Source organism: Montipora foliosa, chromosome 8 (genome assembly GCF_036669935.1).
Source record: "Montipora foliosa isolate CH-2021 chromosome 8, ASM3666993v2, whole genome shotgun sequence".
Classification (NCBI taxonomy): domain Eukaryota; kingdom Metazoa; phylum Cnidaria; class Anthozoa; order Scleractinia; family Acroporidae; genus Montipora; species Montipora foliosa.
In genome coordinates, this window is record NC_090876.1 from 20,960,372 (window position 1) to 20,972,908 (window position 12,537).

The window sequence follows — 12,537 nt, forward strand, 5'->3', positions numbered from 1 at the left end:
TTGAAAAAGCTTGATGAAACTTGGAGCTGAAAACTTGAAGAAACTTGAGAAAGCTTGAAGCTGAAAAACTTAAACTTAGGCGTTGACTTGCTCCGCTTATGTCAACAAAAACTAACGTAAGTTACTAGCTTGCTAAGAAATGTCGCGATTATTGTCGCGTGAAAAAGCTGAATCATATCTGAGTACAAACATGGCATAAATTCTACCTCGCGCATCCTGTTAAAAGCTCTCTACTCTCTTTTGGGGAACTTTGAGGGAAAACAGCGGAAAGACTCGAACGGTAACTTAGTACATGTAGTATTCTATAAGACGCAAAACCTTAAGCAAAAAAAGGCTTCTTATGGTAAATTACTTGACGGTAGTTACACTCCCACCAAGTTATTAAGGATTTTCTGATTTCCATGATCAGCTAAGTTTGAGTAGTTCACAATTAGTGCATTCACTCTAAATGGAATCAATAAGAAAAAACGTGAATAATTACCGCGTAAACCGTCAAACATCGATGGCATGAGTCAAGCAAGATACTGGCACTGCTCTACAGTATGTTGCCCAATGTCCAACCACTTCAGTTTAAAACTGCTATAATTTTCCTTCCTTAGCCGCAAAAGCTGTGAAATTTGGCCCTGAAGCAATAAATTTAGTATGTAATATGGGAAAACAAGCTTTGCGTTTTTACATTCGGTTCCGCCAGTGCAATTTGCATTTTTACAAATGTCCATTACAGCCCAGTATCCGACAAGCGAGCCCAGTATGCAACCACATGAATAACAATGTAATTAAACGTAACTTTCGGCGGGGAAGAGATATTTTTGTCTTCCTTTGCTCTTGAAAAGTACTTTGCCATTAGAATTTGGACGACTTACGACGACTGAGAATCCGGTAGTTATGCAAAGTGCGGTGAGATGCAACACACGGAAAATAATTCCGCTCGATAAAGCACTGAAAAGATTTTAATTGAGTTGTTTCAGAATAGCATTACACTACACGCAGATCATTTAAAGTTAACGATATGAAATTAATCACGACTGCAGCTTATGCAATGATTTTTGCACAGTAGACAAAAAAACTGGTCGTATTCTAGGCACGATTAGTGAAAAAATTGTTGACGATTCTGGCCTCCGTTATTCTAGCTAGAAACAGTTCATTTCAGGACTAATTGAAAATTATTATAATTCCTTGAATTCTTTGAGAATACTCACTGCAAATATCGAAACGTTCCTTCAAATGTATCATGATTTACAAATCCTTTCTTCAATAGCGGTCGTTTTACTGTGCAGTGAAAAGCGTAAATAATAGCCAGGAATACTCCGACCACTCAACTGAACAGAACGGCGCCTTCTGCAAATGATCCTAAAGCTTAAAGCCCGCCAAAACGTGCATCTCAAAGCTTAAATGTTCGGTTTCCTTCGTTTTCCGTAAACTAATAGGGGCGTTTCAAAAATTGAAATTAGTTTTTAGCTGGTGGGATGCTGGTACCGGTCGGATACTGGGCGACATACTGTAGTTCATTCCATCCAGGAGGAGAACCACCTTCTGTACAGGTCGTTCGAAGATCGAATGTTGGGCAGAGCTTCCTTCCTTGTCAAAATTTCGGACTGATCTTATTTTCCAACAAAATGCAACGAGGGCGACTTCATGTCACCATGGTAGTTTCCTGTCCTCGACAAAGCATTATCACAGATGACATGTGGACAAAACTTGGGCCTTTCGGCTGTGTCATTTGCTTATTTAACGATAGAGGAACTCTACACGATTTAACAAGTATTTGGTTAAGCGGAAAAGGCTGCTCCACTCTCCTGGTAACTCCGCAATACTCCAATACACTTGAAAACAAAATATTCCAATTTTCAAAAATAAAATACATATCTGTTATCACAAATACTCGATAAGCATTTGAAATAAAATGGTGTCCGTATTAGAATATCTGTCTAGTATCAAAGTGTGAGTATTTCATAGAAATAAATTTAAAAAAAAGATAACTCCGCTTCGCTTTACCGAAATTTGGCAGCAGTTGTGGTCGACGAGTCTCACACAGTGAAGATGCGGTCAGGGAACAGGCATTTCTCTATTACGCTTCCCGTCATTTCAAGTTTGTGCTAAGTTTTTCTCTTACGAACAAAACACATTTTCTGTGGAAAGGGACTTCGACGAATTACCGTACAGAATATTCAGCTACGCTTTACAGCATTGCCAGTAGTTGTTACGATTTTCTGGCGAAGGCTTCCTTCCTTTACAGTATTTGGGAGTTTCTGCCTCGAGCGATTTGAAATACACAACGCGTGGCTTGAAAGAAAAGGAAAGGAACTTTATTTAAGTGTCTAGTCGTTCTAGCGCTGGAGCACTAATTGGGGACACTGTAAACTGAAATTGACAAGTAACGCAAATCAAGTCAATTTTTTTCTTTTTTTGAGGGGAAAGCCTCTCGGTGCAGAGTAGAGAACCAACAAACTCAACCCACATATAACGCTGAGTATGGAAATCGAACCCGGGCCACATCGGTGGGAGGCCAGTGCTCTCACCACTGCGCCATCCCTGCACCCTGCTGTTTTTCAATGTTTACTTTGGGTGCGCGCTGATTGGCTAGTGTTTGACAGCTCTCTCAGCGTGACGTCAGGAGGCAGCATTCAAAATTCAGAGCTACTCGTGCAGACTTTCCTTCTCTCCCACCACTGAGAGAGAGCAGGCTGGAACAAAGTTTCCAGGAGGTGGGGGCAGTATCTTGGTCTTCATCTTCAATTGATGGTTCGGAGTTAAAGGTTGCAAACTCTTCGGATCATTCAGACATTGGTGGGTCATTGGTTGATTGTTGATAATAGCCATAGCTTCATTAGGAAGGTACGAAGAGTTGACTTATCAAGACGTCCTTTATACTGGCCGAGAACAGTGCTCAAGATGCTTCTGGTTGTTCTGATCTGCCTTTCCCATACTCCTCCCCAGCGACTGGAGTAGGGAACATTCATGACGAAGTCGCAACGATTTTCCAATAAATGAATCCTGCCATTATCTAACTCTTTGAGAGCACTTGCCAGTTCGTTCCTTGCTCATACAAAGTTTGTTCCTTGATCAGACCTCAACTGTCGAACTGGTTCTCGAATGGCCATGAAGCATCTTAAGGCATTTATAAAGACGTCTGTTGTCATGTCATGTAATTCTTCCATATGAACTGCTCGTGAACTCATGCAAGTAAATATTACTGCATACCTCAACAAATCTTTGCGGCCTTCTCTGATTGAATAGTCCGAAGCAGTCCATACCACAGTAGGTAAAGGGAGGGGTGAGATTGGCCTTCTTTTGACCTTCGATTGGTCGTCTTTGACGTCTGCATTGTACACATCTATAGATGTGGGAAGATACTGCAGCAGAGAGATTTACAATCCATAGCCCATTAAAAAGAATCTCGTTCCTGCTCAATCCTTTCCCTTGATGATTCACTTTCTGATGGTAGTGATCGATCATTAAATTTGTTGACATGAGAACCTCTTGGTAAAATGATGATGGGACGTTTTGTTTCAAAGGGAAGGGAAGATTTTTCCAGTCTTCCACCAACTCCCAGTAATCCATGGTCATCAAAGAAACGATTCAACTTGCATTTGCCACTGCTTCCTTTGCTGCTGTCTTGTGATTTCATCTGCGAAAGCTGTGCGTTGTACTTCCTTAAGGATAAGCGTTTCAGTATCTTCTCTTTCAGCCACAGTTATGGTGACTGTTCTTGACTTATTCTTCTTGAAACCTCTCTTGAGACACGTGATTAGTGCAACTGCCTTGACCTAACTAGAATATTTCGAAATACAGTCAAGTATACTGAAGGAATCTTCGGCTGAAGTCGTAGGCACATTAGTTTTGACCTCTGAATCACCAATCTAAAACGCAGGAATTTTTTATCCTTCAATTGGAATATTCTTTTCCCGGAGGAATGAGGGTCCATTAAAGCAATTGGAATTCATCAGCTCTTCAACCCTTAATCCTCTTGACGCATAGTCAGATGGATTGTTCATGGTATCTAAAAAGTAAAGTAAAGTCTCTGCTTACGAGCGAGAAGGCTCATCAGGCCGGCACTTATTTCCGGTTTCATTAGCATGAAGCAACTAGGAGTATTCCTAGTCCCCCCTGGATGGGATGCTAGTCCATCGCAGGGTTACCCCAGCATTTTGCCGGTACCCATTTATACACCTGGGCGGAGAGAGGCACCGTGAGATTAAAGTGTCTTGCCCAAGAACACAACACAATGTTCCTGGTATCTATGTACCACCATTCTTTGGGATCAGAATTGGACATGATCGTCTGAACTCTGTTCGGCACAAACGTATGAAATATTTTCGTCTCGTTGTTCATGTATCCAAGAACTACCTTCGAGTTCGCCCAGAAGTACTGCTTTAGATTGGCGTAGTTAAGTTCTTCTTGCAGCATCGCACCAACCTTGGCTGAAACAACCGCTGCTGTAAGCTCAAATCTTGGAACAGTAAATACCTTCGAAGGTGCAACACGAAATTTGCCCATCCCCAATGTTACGTTTAAATTTTCATTTTCGTCCCTTACTCTTAGGTACAAGAACTGTCCGTAACCGTATGTGCTAGCATCTGCGAAGTTGGGCAATTCGCAGGTCTTTCTCTTACCCATATTCTTTTTCTTGAAGCATCTTATCATTTGCAGCTCTTTTAATCGTAAGAGGTTTGACCATTGCTCCCACCGTGGCAGGACGTCTTCTGATAGAGGATCGGCCCAGTTGAGGCCAAACTCTTGCAGGATTCTTTTCCCTCATAGCATCAAAAGGGCCAGGAAACCAAGGGGGTCGTACACAGACGCCACCGTTGATAATACTCCTCTTATTTTTAAGGGCTGGTCTTTCAGAATAATGGAGAAACGAAGGCAGTCTAACTCCAAGGACCACTGCACGCCAAGAACTCTTTCTATCGGAAGTTGTTCAGACGGTATGTCTAACTTGACGTCGGCAGCTCTCTCACGTTCAGGTATAGATTCGATGACTGCACGATCGTTTAAAATATATTTCCTTGTCTTCATTTGCCATGTGCTTCAGACCGTACCTCGTAGAACGAGGTGACGAGGTTGTTCCGAAAAGGTAGACAATCCTTCTGTATTCTTTAGGAGGTTGGCTTACGTCACCGTTTGGCCACTAGAGAAAGCGTAGGTAATCTCGATCTTCATCAAGAACAATAAACTAATGGAACATTTCTCTACGTCACGATTAACAGCGTGCGAATACTTCAATTCCTGATCCAGCACAAGACACTGATCAAACTGTTTGTCATGTAAGGTCCACTGAGCAAATGTTCATTCAGTGAGGCTCCCTTAAATTTCGCTGATCAGTCAAACACCACTCTGACCTTCCTCTTCTTTGGATGGTAAACCCAGTGATGCGGCATGTACCACTTTAATCTCTCGTTGACGTCTGGAGCCTTCTCAGTATCCCCTCTGCCCAAAACTTCGTTCATAAATTTGATGTAATTTTCTTGGTACTTCCTATCTTTACGAAATCTTCGTTTTAGGAACTCAAGTCAGGTGACTGCATTAGTGCGGTTATCGGGCAATAGCGGCCGTTTCTTGAATGGCAGCGGCATCTCATATTGCCTATCTTCCGCTTTCTTGATATTTTCTTCCATGATCTTAAGGAACTGCATATCTTCTCTGGACGTCATCTCAGAATCCTTTTTCTCCTTAAAGTCAGACTCCAGCGCTCCTACAATGTCCTTCTTTGTTACAACAGGTACTGTACAGCAACTCTGTGGCAAAGAGATCTCTCACTCTTCGCATTACTGGTAGCTACAATGCTCCAACCGAGATCTGCCTTGATCCCATATGGTTTGCTTAATTTCCCAGCGATAACTTGTCTTGGGGTCAGTGCTTGGGAACAGTCATATCCGATCAGCAACCCAACGTTGCTGTCCAAGAGATCTTGCATTTAGTTTTCTATTGGGCGTAGATGATCCCATTTCTTGGCAACTGATTTAGTGGGTACGTGACTTTCATCGGTGGGAATCACTGTCCTTGAATCTTGAGGTTGGTATTGTACCCTCTGACTTGCAGACCCTTTACCCTTTGGCTTCCGACAAGTTCTTCTTTACTTGTGATGGTGCTAAGTCGAAGTTTCGTCGGCTCTGCCTCAGCACAGAGTTAACCACTACGGACTTCATCCAAGACAAATGTGGCGTCACTTTGGTTGTCTATCATGATGTCTACCAACACTTCTTTGTCGGCTCTGGAACTTGTTGATAGCCAGACCCCTTGTAAGGCGCATGCAGTCGACTTAGGAGCGCAAACGGAGTCACCTAGTCTTCTTTCTTCCTTCTTCACTTGAATACTTCTATCTTCGTGGAGACAGGTAGGATGTTTCTTGTTACAGGTAGAGCAGGTCAACCTCCTTCGACAATCTTGAGATGCATGACCCTTCTTTAAGCATCCGAAACACAATCTGTTTTCTTTGACTAACGTCATCCTAATGACCAGTGTTTCGAACTTGAACTTTGAACAGCCGTCAAACTGATGGCCTGTCTTCTTACAGAAGGTACATTTGAGCTGCTGTTTTTTCTGTTGTACTCAATTCCTTAGAATCTTCTTCATTTGCCTTAACAGAGAAGGTAGTCCTGTTCTCTTTGGCATCTTTGGTTCTCTTTCCCTTACGTACGGTTTCATTTCTGCTTCTTTCACAGCATTGCAGAAGGAGATCGGATTACATGCTAAGTCAGCTTCTGCAATGGCGAGGGTAACAAACATCTTGAAGCCTGGATAAATATTATCTTCTCTCAGATGCTTGTTGGCTTTTCGTTTCCATCGAGAAATGACCCAGTCTGGTAGCTTGAGGAGCAACTTCTGATTCTCTACGTAGTCGTCTAAAACATCAAGGCCCTGGACCACATGCATAGCGGTTTCCACACTTGACAAGAAGTCGGCGAATTTCCTGGGGCCCCGGTGGTATCTGGTACCGATCTTCGCCCATCTCTGTTGTTTGCCTCTGTAGGCCTTTGATATTATAAACGGGTGACCAAATCTCTCATCTAAGATATCCCATGCGCTTCCATAGGCTTCTTGGGAGTTCAACAGGAAGAGTCCACTGATAGCCTCTCTTGCAGATCCGCTCACGTATCGCTTTAGATAGTACATCTTGTCACTTGAAGGTAATTTCCTTCTGTCTAAAGGGGCGCAGAAAGACGACTTCCAATCTGGATACTTTATAGGTTCACCGCTGAAGACGTTTGGCTCGGGTACCGGAAGATGGGTTATAATGACGAAATCAGTTATTGCGGCGATTATCACAGCGGTGGTATCTGCCTTTGGAGTGAATTCTTGGGAAAAACAAGATAGTTGATTAATCTGTGGACCATGGACTGGAGGAAGAGTTACTCCTTGAGACCACTGTGGAATGGGATGAGGTTCTGTTCTTGAGGCCTTTGCACTGACTTCAGTGGAATGTTCCACTGGTGGTGATTGATTAAAGGGGGCTGACTGGGTTGGAAGGATTTGTAAGAGATCATCTTCAGCTGGGTAGACATTTCCTCTGCTTTCGCAACTTCTTGATATAACACCAGGCTCGCTCCTACCATCACTTCCATCTGTTCCAACTCCGCTTTCCTGCGTGCGAGTACTGCTTCCATTCTCGCTACCTCTTCTTTTGGTCGCGCTTGCTCTTGAAGAGTGTTGAATTCAGCTTCTTTCGCAGTAAGTTCTGCAGCCACATCGGCTTTATTTAAACTGATGAGGGAAGATGCTCTCGAATTTGGCTTTGAATTGTGATTTGAATTGACCTATTATCTTCATCATCGGCCCGTGATTGCTCTATTGGGAAGTCTGACTGTAGGTAAAGTTTGTGGCGAAGGCTTTTTGTCTGTGCATCACAGGTATCCACTTTGCGAATTATGCACGTTCAAAACTGACCGATTGGACTTCAAAGGTTTGGATCCAGGGAAAAGTGACGTCAAAGGCTCACTCGCTTAAACTTTCAGAGTGTGAATGCAGCTTATTATATATGCAAAACGTGAGTTTAAAAGTCTGAAAGCCCAAAACTCCCGTGCTTCATATTAATTCTGCAGCGTACACACCCATTACATCCTCTAACTAGTGAGCCTTTGGTGCGATTTTCTCCTGGATCCAGCTCTCTTAAGAACTTAAAGTTAGTAACGGCAGAACAGTAAATCGGGAAAATTTCAGTTGAAATAGACAGTTGTCTTTTTGAAATTAAGTCTTAAAATTTTGGTCACTCAGTGTTAAGTTAACATAGTTTTGAAATCCAATCACAGGGGCACAGTCTGCAAAAAAATTAACTGCAAATTGCTCTTACAGACGTTTTCCCACATGTCATGCACGTCTTGCAGTTGCCCTAAGCAAACGTTTATTGCACACACTAAGAAAGGACTGAAGATGTTGTTTCCGCTTCATAATTCAGGTTCTTCTCAGTCTAATATGATGCCAGGTCTGCACCAAAAAGTACCGTAAGAGCCTGGAGTTAACAGTAAAAGGCAAGCCAAAAGACATGAAGAAAAGAATAACATGGTTTTGTATATATATATATGCTCACTAGCTCGCTAGTTTGAGCACTCTGGCATGGCTTAGATGTACCACATGTACCTCCATCCCAGACATCAGCACTGCACTGATGAGGCTCAGAAGGCCGAAACAGTACTGTCTGCAGTTAGTTATATACGTATGTAATTATATGTATGTAATTAGTTATATATGTAACTCTGAATCGAATTTGCATCGAAAGATTAATGACAATCGATCGCAAAAACACTAAAATTTCTGCAGTCTCTGACTTCAATTAATCAAGGTCCCCATCAAGGGGACGGTGATGATGCGCTGTCAAGAGAAAGAAATTGATCACTTGCTAAGCAAGCATAAAGGTGCACGTACGCGATTACTTTGTGTCAACTGAATAAACTACAGAAAAGTATGTTGATCGTTCGTCGTTTTCAGGGTAAAACAACGTTCATTTTAGCCGAGAAACTTCCGTCTTCGGTTTTTTAATTTTGTTGTAATATTGAACTGAATATTTACATTTCGTCTGTTGGGTTAGGAAGCCTTCTTTGTCGGGTTCCTGAAAAACTTATCTATTTTGACGTCAGGGTGAACTATTCACACAATCATGTAGTTAAGCGGCCAATCAAAACAAAGTTTGTAAATGAGAATCTAAACATGTATGAGATACAAAAACAGACTTGCGAATTGTTGCAAATCACAATGCTGACAAGCACAAAAACAAAGGAAACGGTTAATAAATATGGAGCTTTTTACTATCTAAATGTTCGTAGGTTAAAAATCCTTAATCGTTAAGGGAACTATGTCACACAAAATGACAATATAGCCAGGAACTTAAAGAAATATTGTTGGCTTCCCAAATAAGCTTCATTTTACACTATAATGAAAAAAAAACCAGATCTTTTTCTGACGTTTAAAACTTGGTTACCGGCCAATTAATCATTTGTCAGAGAGAAAAAAATTCTGTCATTCTTATAACAAATCCTCGCGTATCATATTTGAACCCACGGTGCAAATTTGTTAAACTCGAATACTACAAAACATGATATTCACAAAGGCCGGAAACCTCACCAAGTTCTTTTCCGGCGAAAAATTTATTGAAACAAACAACATGTTTTCTATTAGAGGCAAAAAGCCGTTTCTATTTCATTGCGTGCGTGAAAATAAGAAACGCAATCGTGTGAAATTACCAAACGCAACAAACCCTTTCCTGAAGAACCCTTTCCTTGAATAATGAAGCACAAAATAGACAACAAGCTATCTTTCAAATAATTCTTGGCTGTCAAATTTCCAATTATTAATACCTGAAGACTGTGCTGAGGTGAGCACAAAATAAATATAACAAGAATTAACGAATTTTCTGTTTGTTACCGGAAGACTGTGCAGAATTGAGTACAAATAAATATAAGTAGTCAGACAACCCCATTAAGGTGTTCGATTCCCTCTCTGTCTTTGGTAAACCCGTAAGTTTCCAGAGAATTTCCCATTTGCTTTCAGTGTTGTACATAACACCACTCTTGCTAAATATTAGAAATACAGCTCTTTTTGATTAAGGCTCGATGGGCGAAAGATTGTTGTTGAAGTCCATTACTCGTCTCTTGTAAGATTCCAGATTTTTATTTTTCACCGCCTGTCTTGTTTATCCAATTGAAGTTCCAGTCGAGCTCCATAAGGGCATATTTTGTTTAAAGATCCACCAAAACGCCATTTTTGTTCCAATGACTTCGACGCCATAGCAGGTTAATTAAATATTCTATTGTGTCCGCCAGAGAAATCTGCGCATTTCTTAGTACCCCTGAAACCTACCAAAATACGCGCAGAAGACTATATGCACAAAGACACCATTTAGCAGGGTAGTGACACGAAAGAGTTTTTCCAATACAAAAAAAGAAGAAATAAAAGAAAAGGACTAAGTTTGACTCGTTTTCCGATCGGATTGCCATATAGCAACCCAGTCAAAACCGAAAAAAAAAGCAAGCGACGAATTTTAAGTCGGTTTCTGACTAGATTGCCATATGGCAACCCACTAAAAAAGTGATTGTAGGGCATCAAAAAATCACTTTTCATTCGAATGACATTCACGTCAAATGGTTTTAATGGATTTTAAGATTTAAATTGAAATCACCAAACTTGTTTCCTCTTTGACTATTTCCTGAGAGCTTTTAATAGTTAATGAGAAAATCATTTCCACTTTAGTTTGGTGATCATTACTACACCAAAAAGTGGTAGAGTCCCATTTAAGCATTTTACACTGAGCTTTTTATTCCACCTCGTAGCCTCAATTACAAACCTGAGGGCATTATTGCAATGGTCTAAGGCAATCCCAAGCCGCTATTGCACCACTATCTTGACCATTGAGAATTTTTCACGATGACAGATAAGATGAGAGTTGACGATTTTTCTGTTTATTTCGTTACCAGTGTAATTATATTATAAGCATGCTTGAATTTGCCGGAGCTTGAAAAGAATCGATAAGGCCTCTCCCTGACGCCAAAACAGCTCAATTTCATTAAACATTTTTGCTGTGTGAGCCAACTTTAAGCTTTCAACAAGGGACCGTAAAATTACCGCAAAAATTTCCGTCAAATTTTTAAGATATGTTCTCTTACGCAAAAAAAAAAAATCAAACATACCTCTGAGTCCGTTACAAAATCGGGTCAGACGTTGAAAGACGATGGTGCTGAAGAGAAACAAAATTCTCAAATGGCCATCAGTTTGCAAAGGGACACCCTCACTAGTAAACCGTACACGTATAGTCATTAAGGTACAAGCATCCCAAAACGGCCATAACAGTCAATTGGTCGAAGGGATGATTTTCGTTGGGAATTGGCAAGACTATCAAAATTGCTTAAATATTCAAACAAATTTGCATCAAGTCATTCTGATCAACTTGTTGACACAGCTGACGGGAAAACTTGAAGGAAATTAATTCAAACTACGTGGCTTATAAAAGGTGCCGGGGAAATGAGTCGTTCTTCACATTGTCAGCTAGAAGAGAGAATTTAGAAATAATTAAAAATAATAATGGTAGCAAAGACTCGTTGTTCCTTCAGCAAATAGCTCAAGATATGAATCGATTACTAAGAAATCTTCTATCTAAAGATGCCACAAATGGCTTCTGTGATGGATATGAAAACTGATCTTTAGATCAATTATTTTTGCGTCTTCTTGAAAAAACTTTGAATAATATAGAATGCATAGAAGAAAAAAAAGGAAACGAAACGAAAGGAAAGGAACTTTATTTAAGTGTCTAGTCGTTCTAGCGCTGAAGCACTAATTGGGGACACTGTAAATTGAAATTAACAATTAACACAAAACATCTTTTCCGGATTTCACGGCCAAAGAGTGAATAGAAAAAACACGATCGACTGATAATATTTTAATCATCGTTTCGAAACTGTATACTCAAGTTTGATTGCATATCCATATCCATCAATCGATCCATCTATCTATCTAACTTTATTTTTCCTTAACATTCTGAGTCAGCTTCGTCCAGCTTGAAATATGAACCTGCACCCATGCTATTCTCACCTTCATCGGACAGAAAACATTAATGAATCCCGATGAATTACTAGATTTTCGTAGAATTGGTCTTACCTTAACCCTTTAACTCTCAGTGGCCACTTTACACTTTACAGATTTGCTCTGTCAAACGCCAGACGATTCTGCCTCGTCACCATGCACTGCGGAGTAAGATAGCACTTACCGTTAGAACTGCTCATTGCATTTCCGCTATTGTTGGACGTTCACGTTGAAAACGAGACGCACACTTTATTTCCCTTTATTTTGTATGAAGATCACAAATACGCGATTTTGATTCCCACACAGATTTCTACAGCGCTATATTAAAACAATGGAAAACTTTGACCATTTGCAGACTTCATAAAATGTCTGTAAATAATATATTTACAGACTTTAACACTTTTACCCGATAAATATAAAATCTCTGTAAATTTATTTTACTGACATTTTACACAGTTTTGTTGAGTAAAGGTCTAAAAAATATATGTTAAATGTTTATAAATTATTGGAGCTACAACAAGAAGAAAT

The 12,537-nt window shown here is 40.5% G+C and overlaps 1 protein-coding gene across 2 annotated transcripts in view; it reads right to left on the reverse strand.

Annotated features, from left to right (window-relative positions):
* LOC138013081 (pyroglutamylated RF-amide peptide receptor-like) overlaps positions 1-12,297 on the reverse strand; it is a 50,132-nt gene extending 37,835 nt beyond the window's left edge. The window contains exons 1-2 of one of the 2 annotated variants that reach the window (XM_068860044.1): positions 12,085-12,297; positions 11,121-11,167 (exon numbers count right to left, since the gene is read on the reverse strand). Coding sequence is in view for 1 of the 2 variants with exons in the window: in XM_068860041.1 (XP_068716142.1) it covers positions 11,121-11,247 (127 nt within the window). In the remaining variant the exon portion in view is untranslated. Of the gene's footprint in view, positions 1-11,120; positions 11,301-12,084 lie in introns of those variants that run through there. The other variant, XM_068860041.1, reaches the window with a different exon arrangement.
* Between the last annotated feature and the right edge of the window lie 240 nt (positions 12,298-12,537).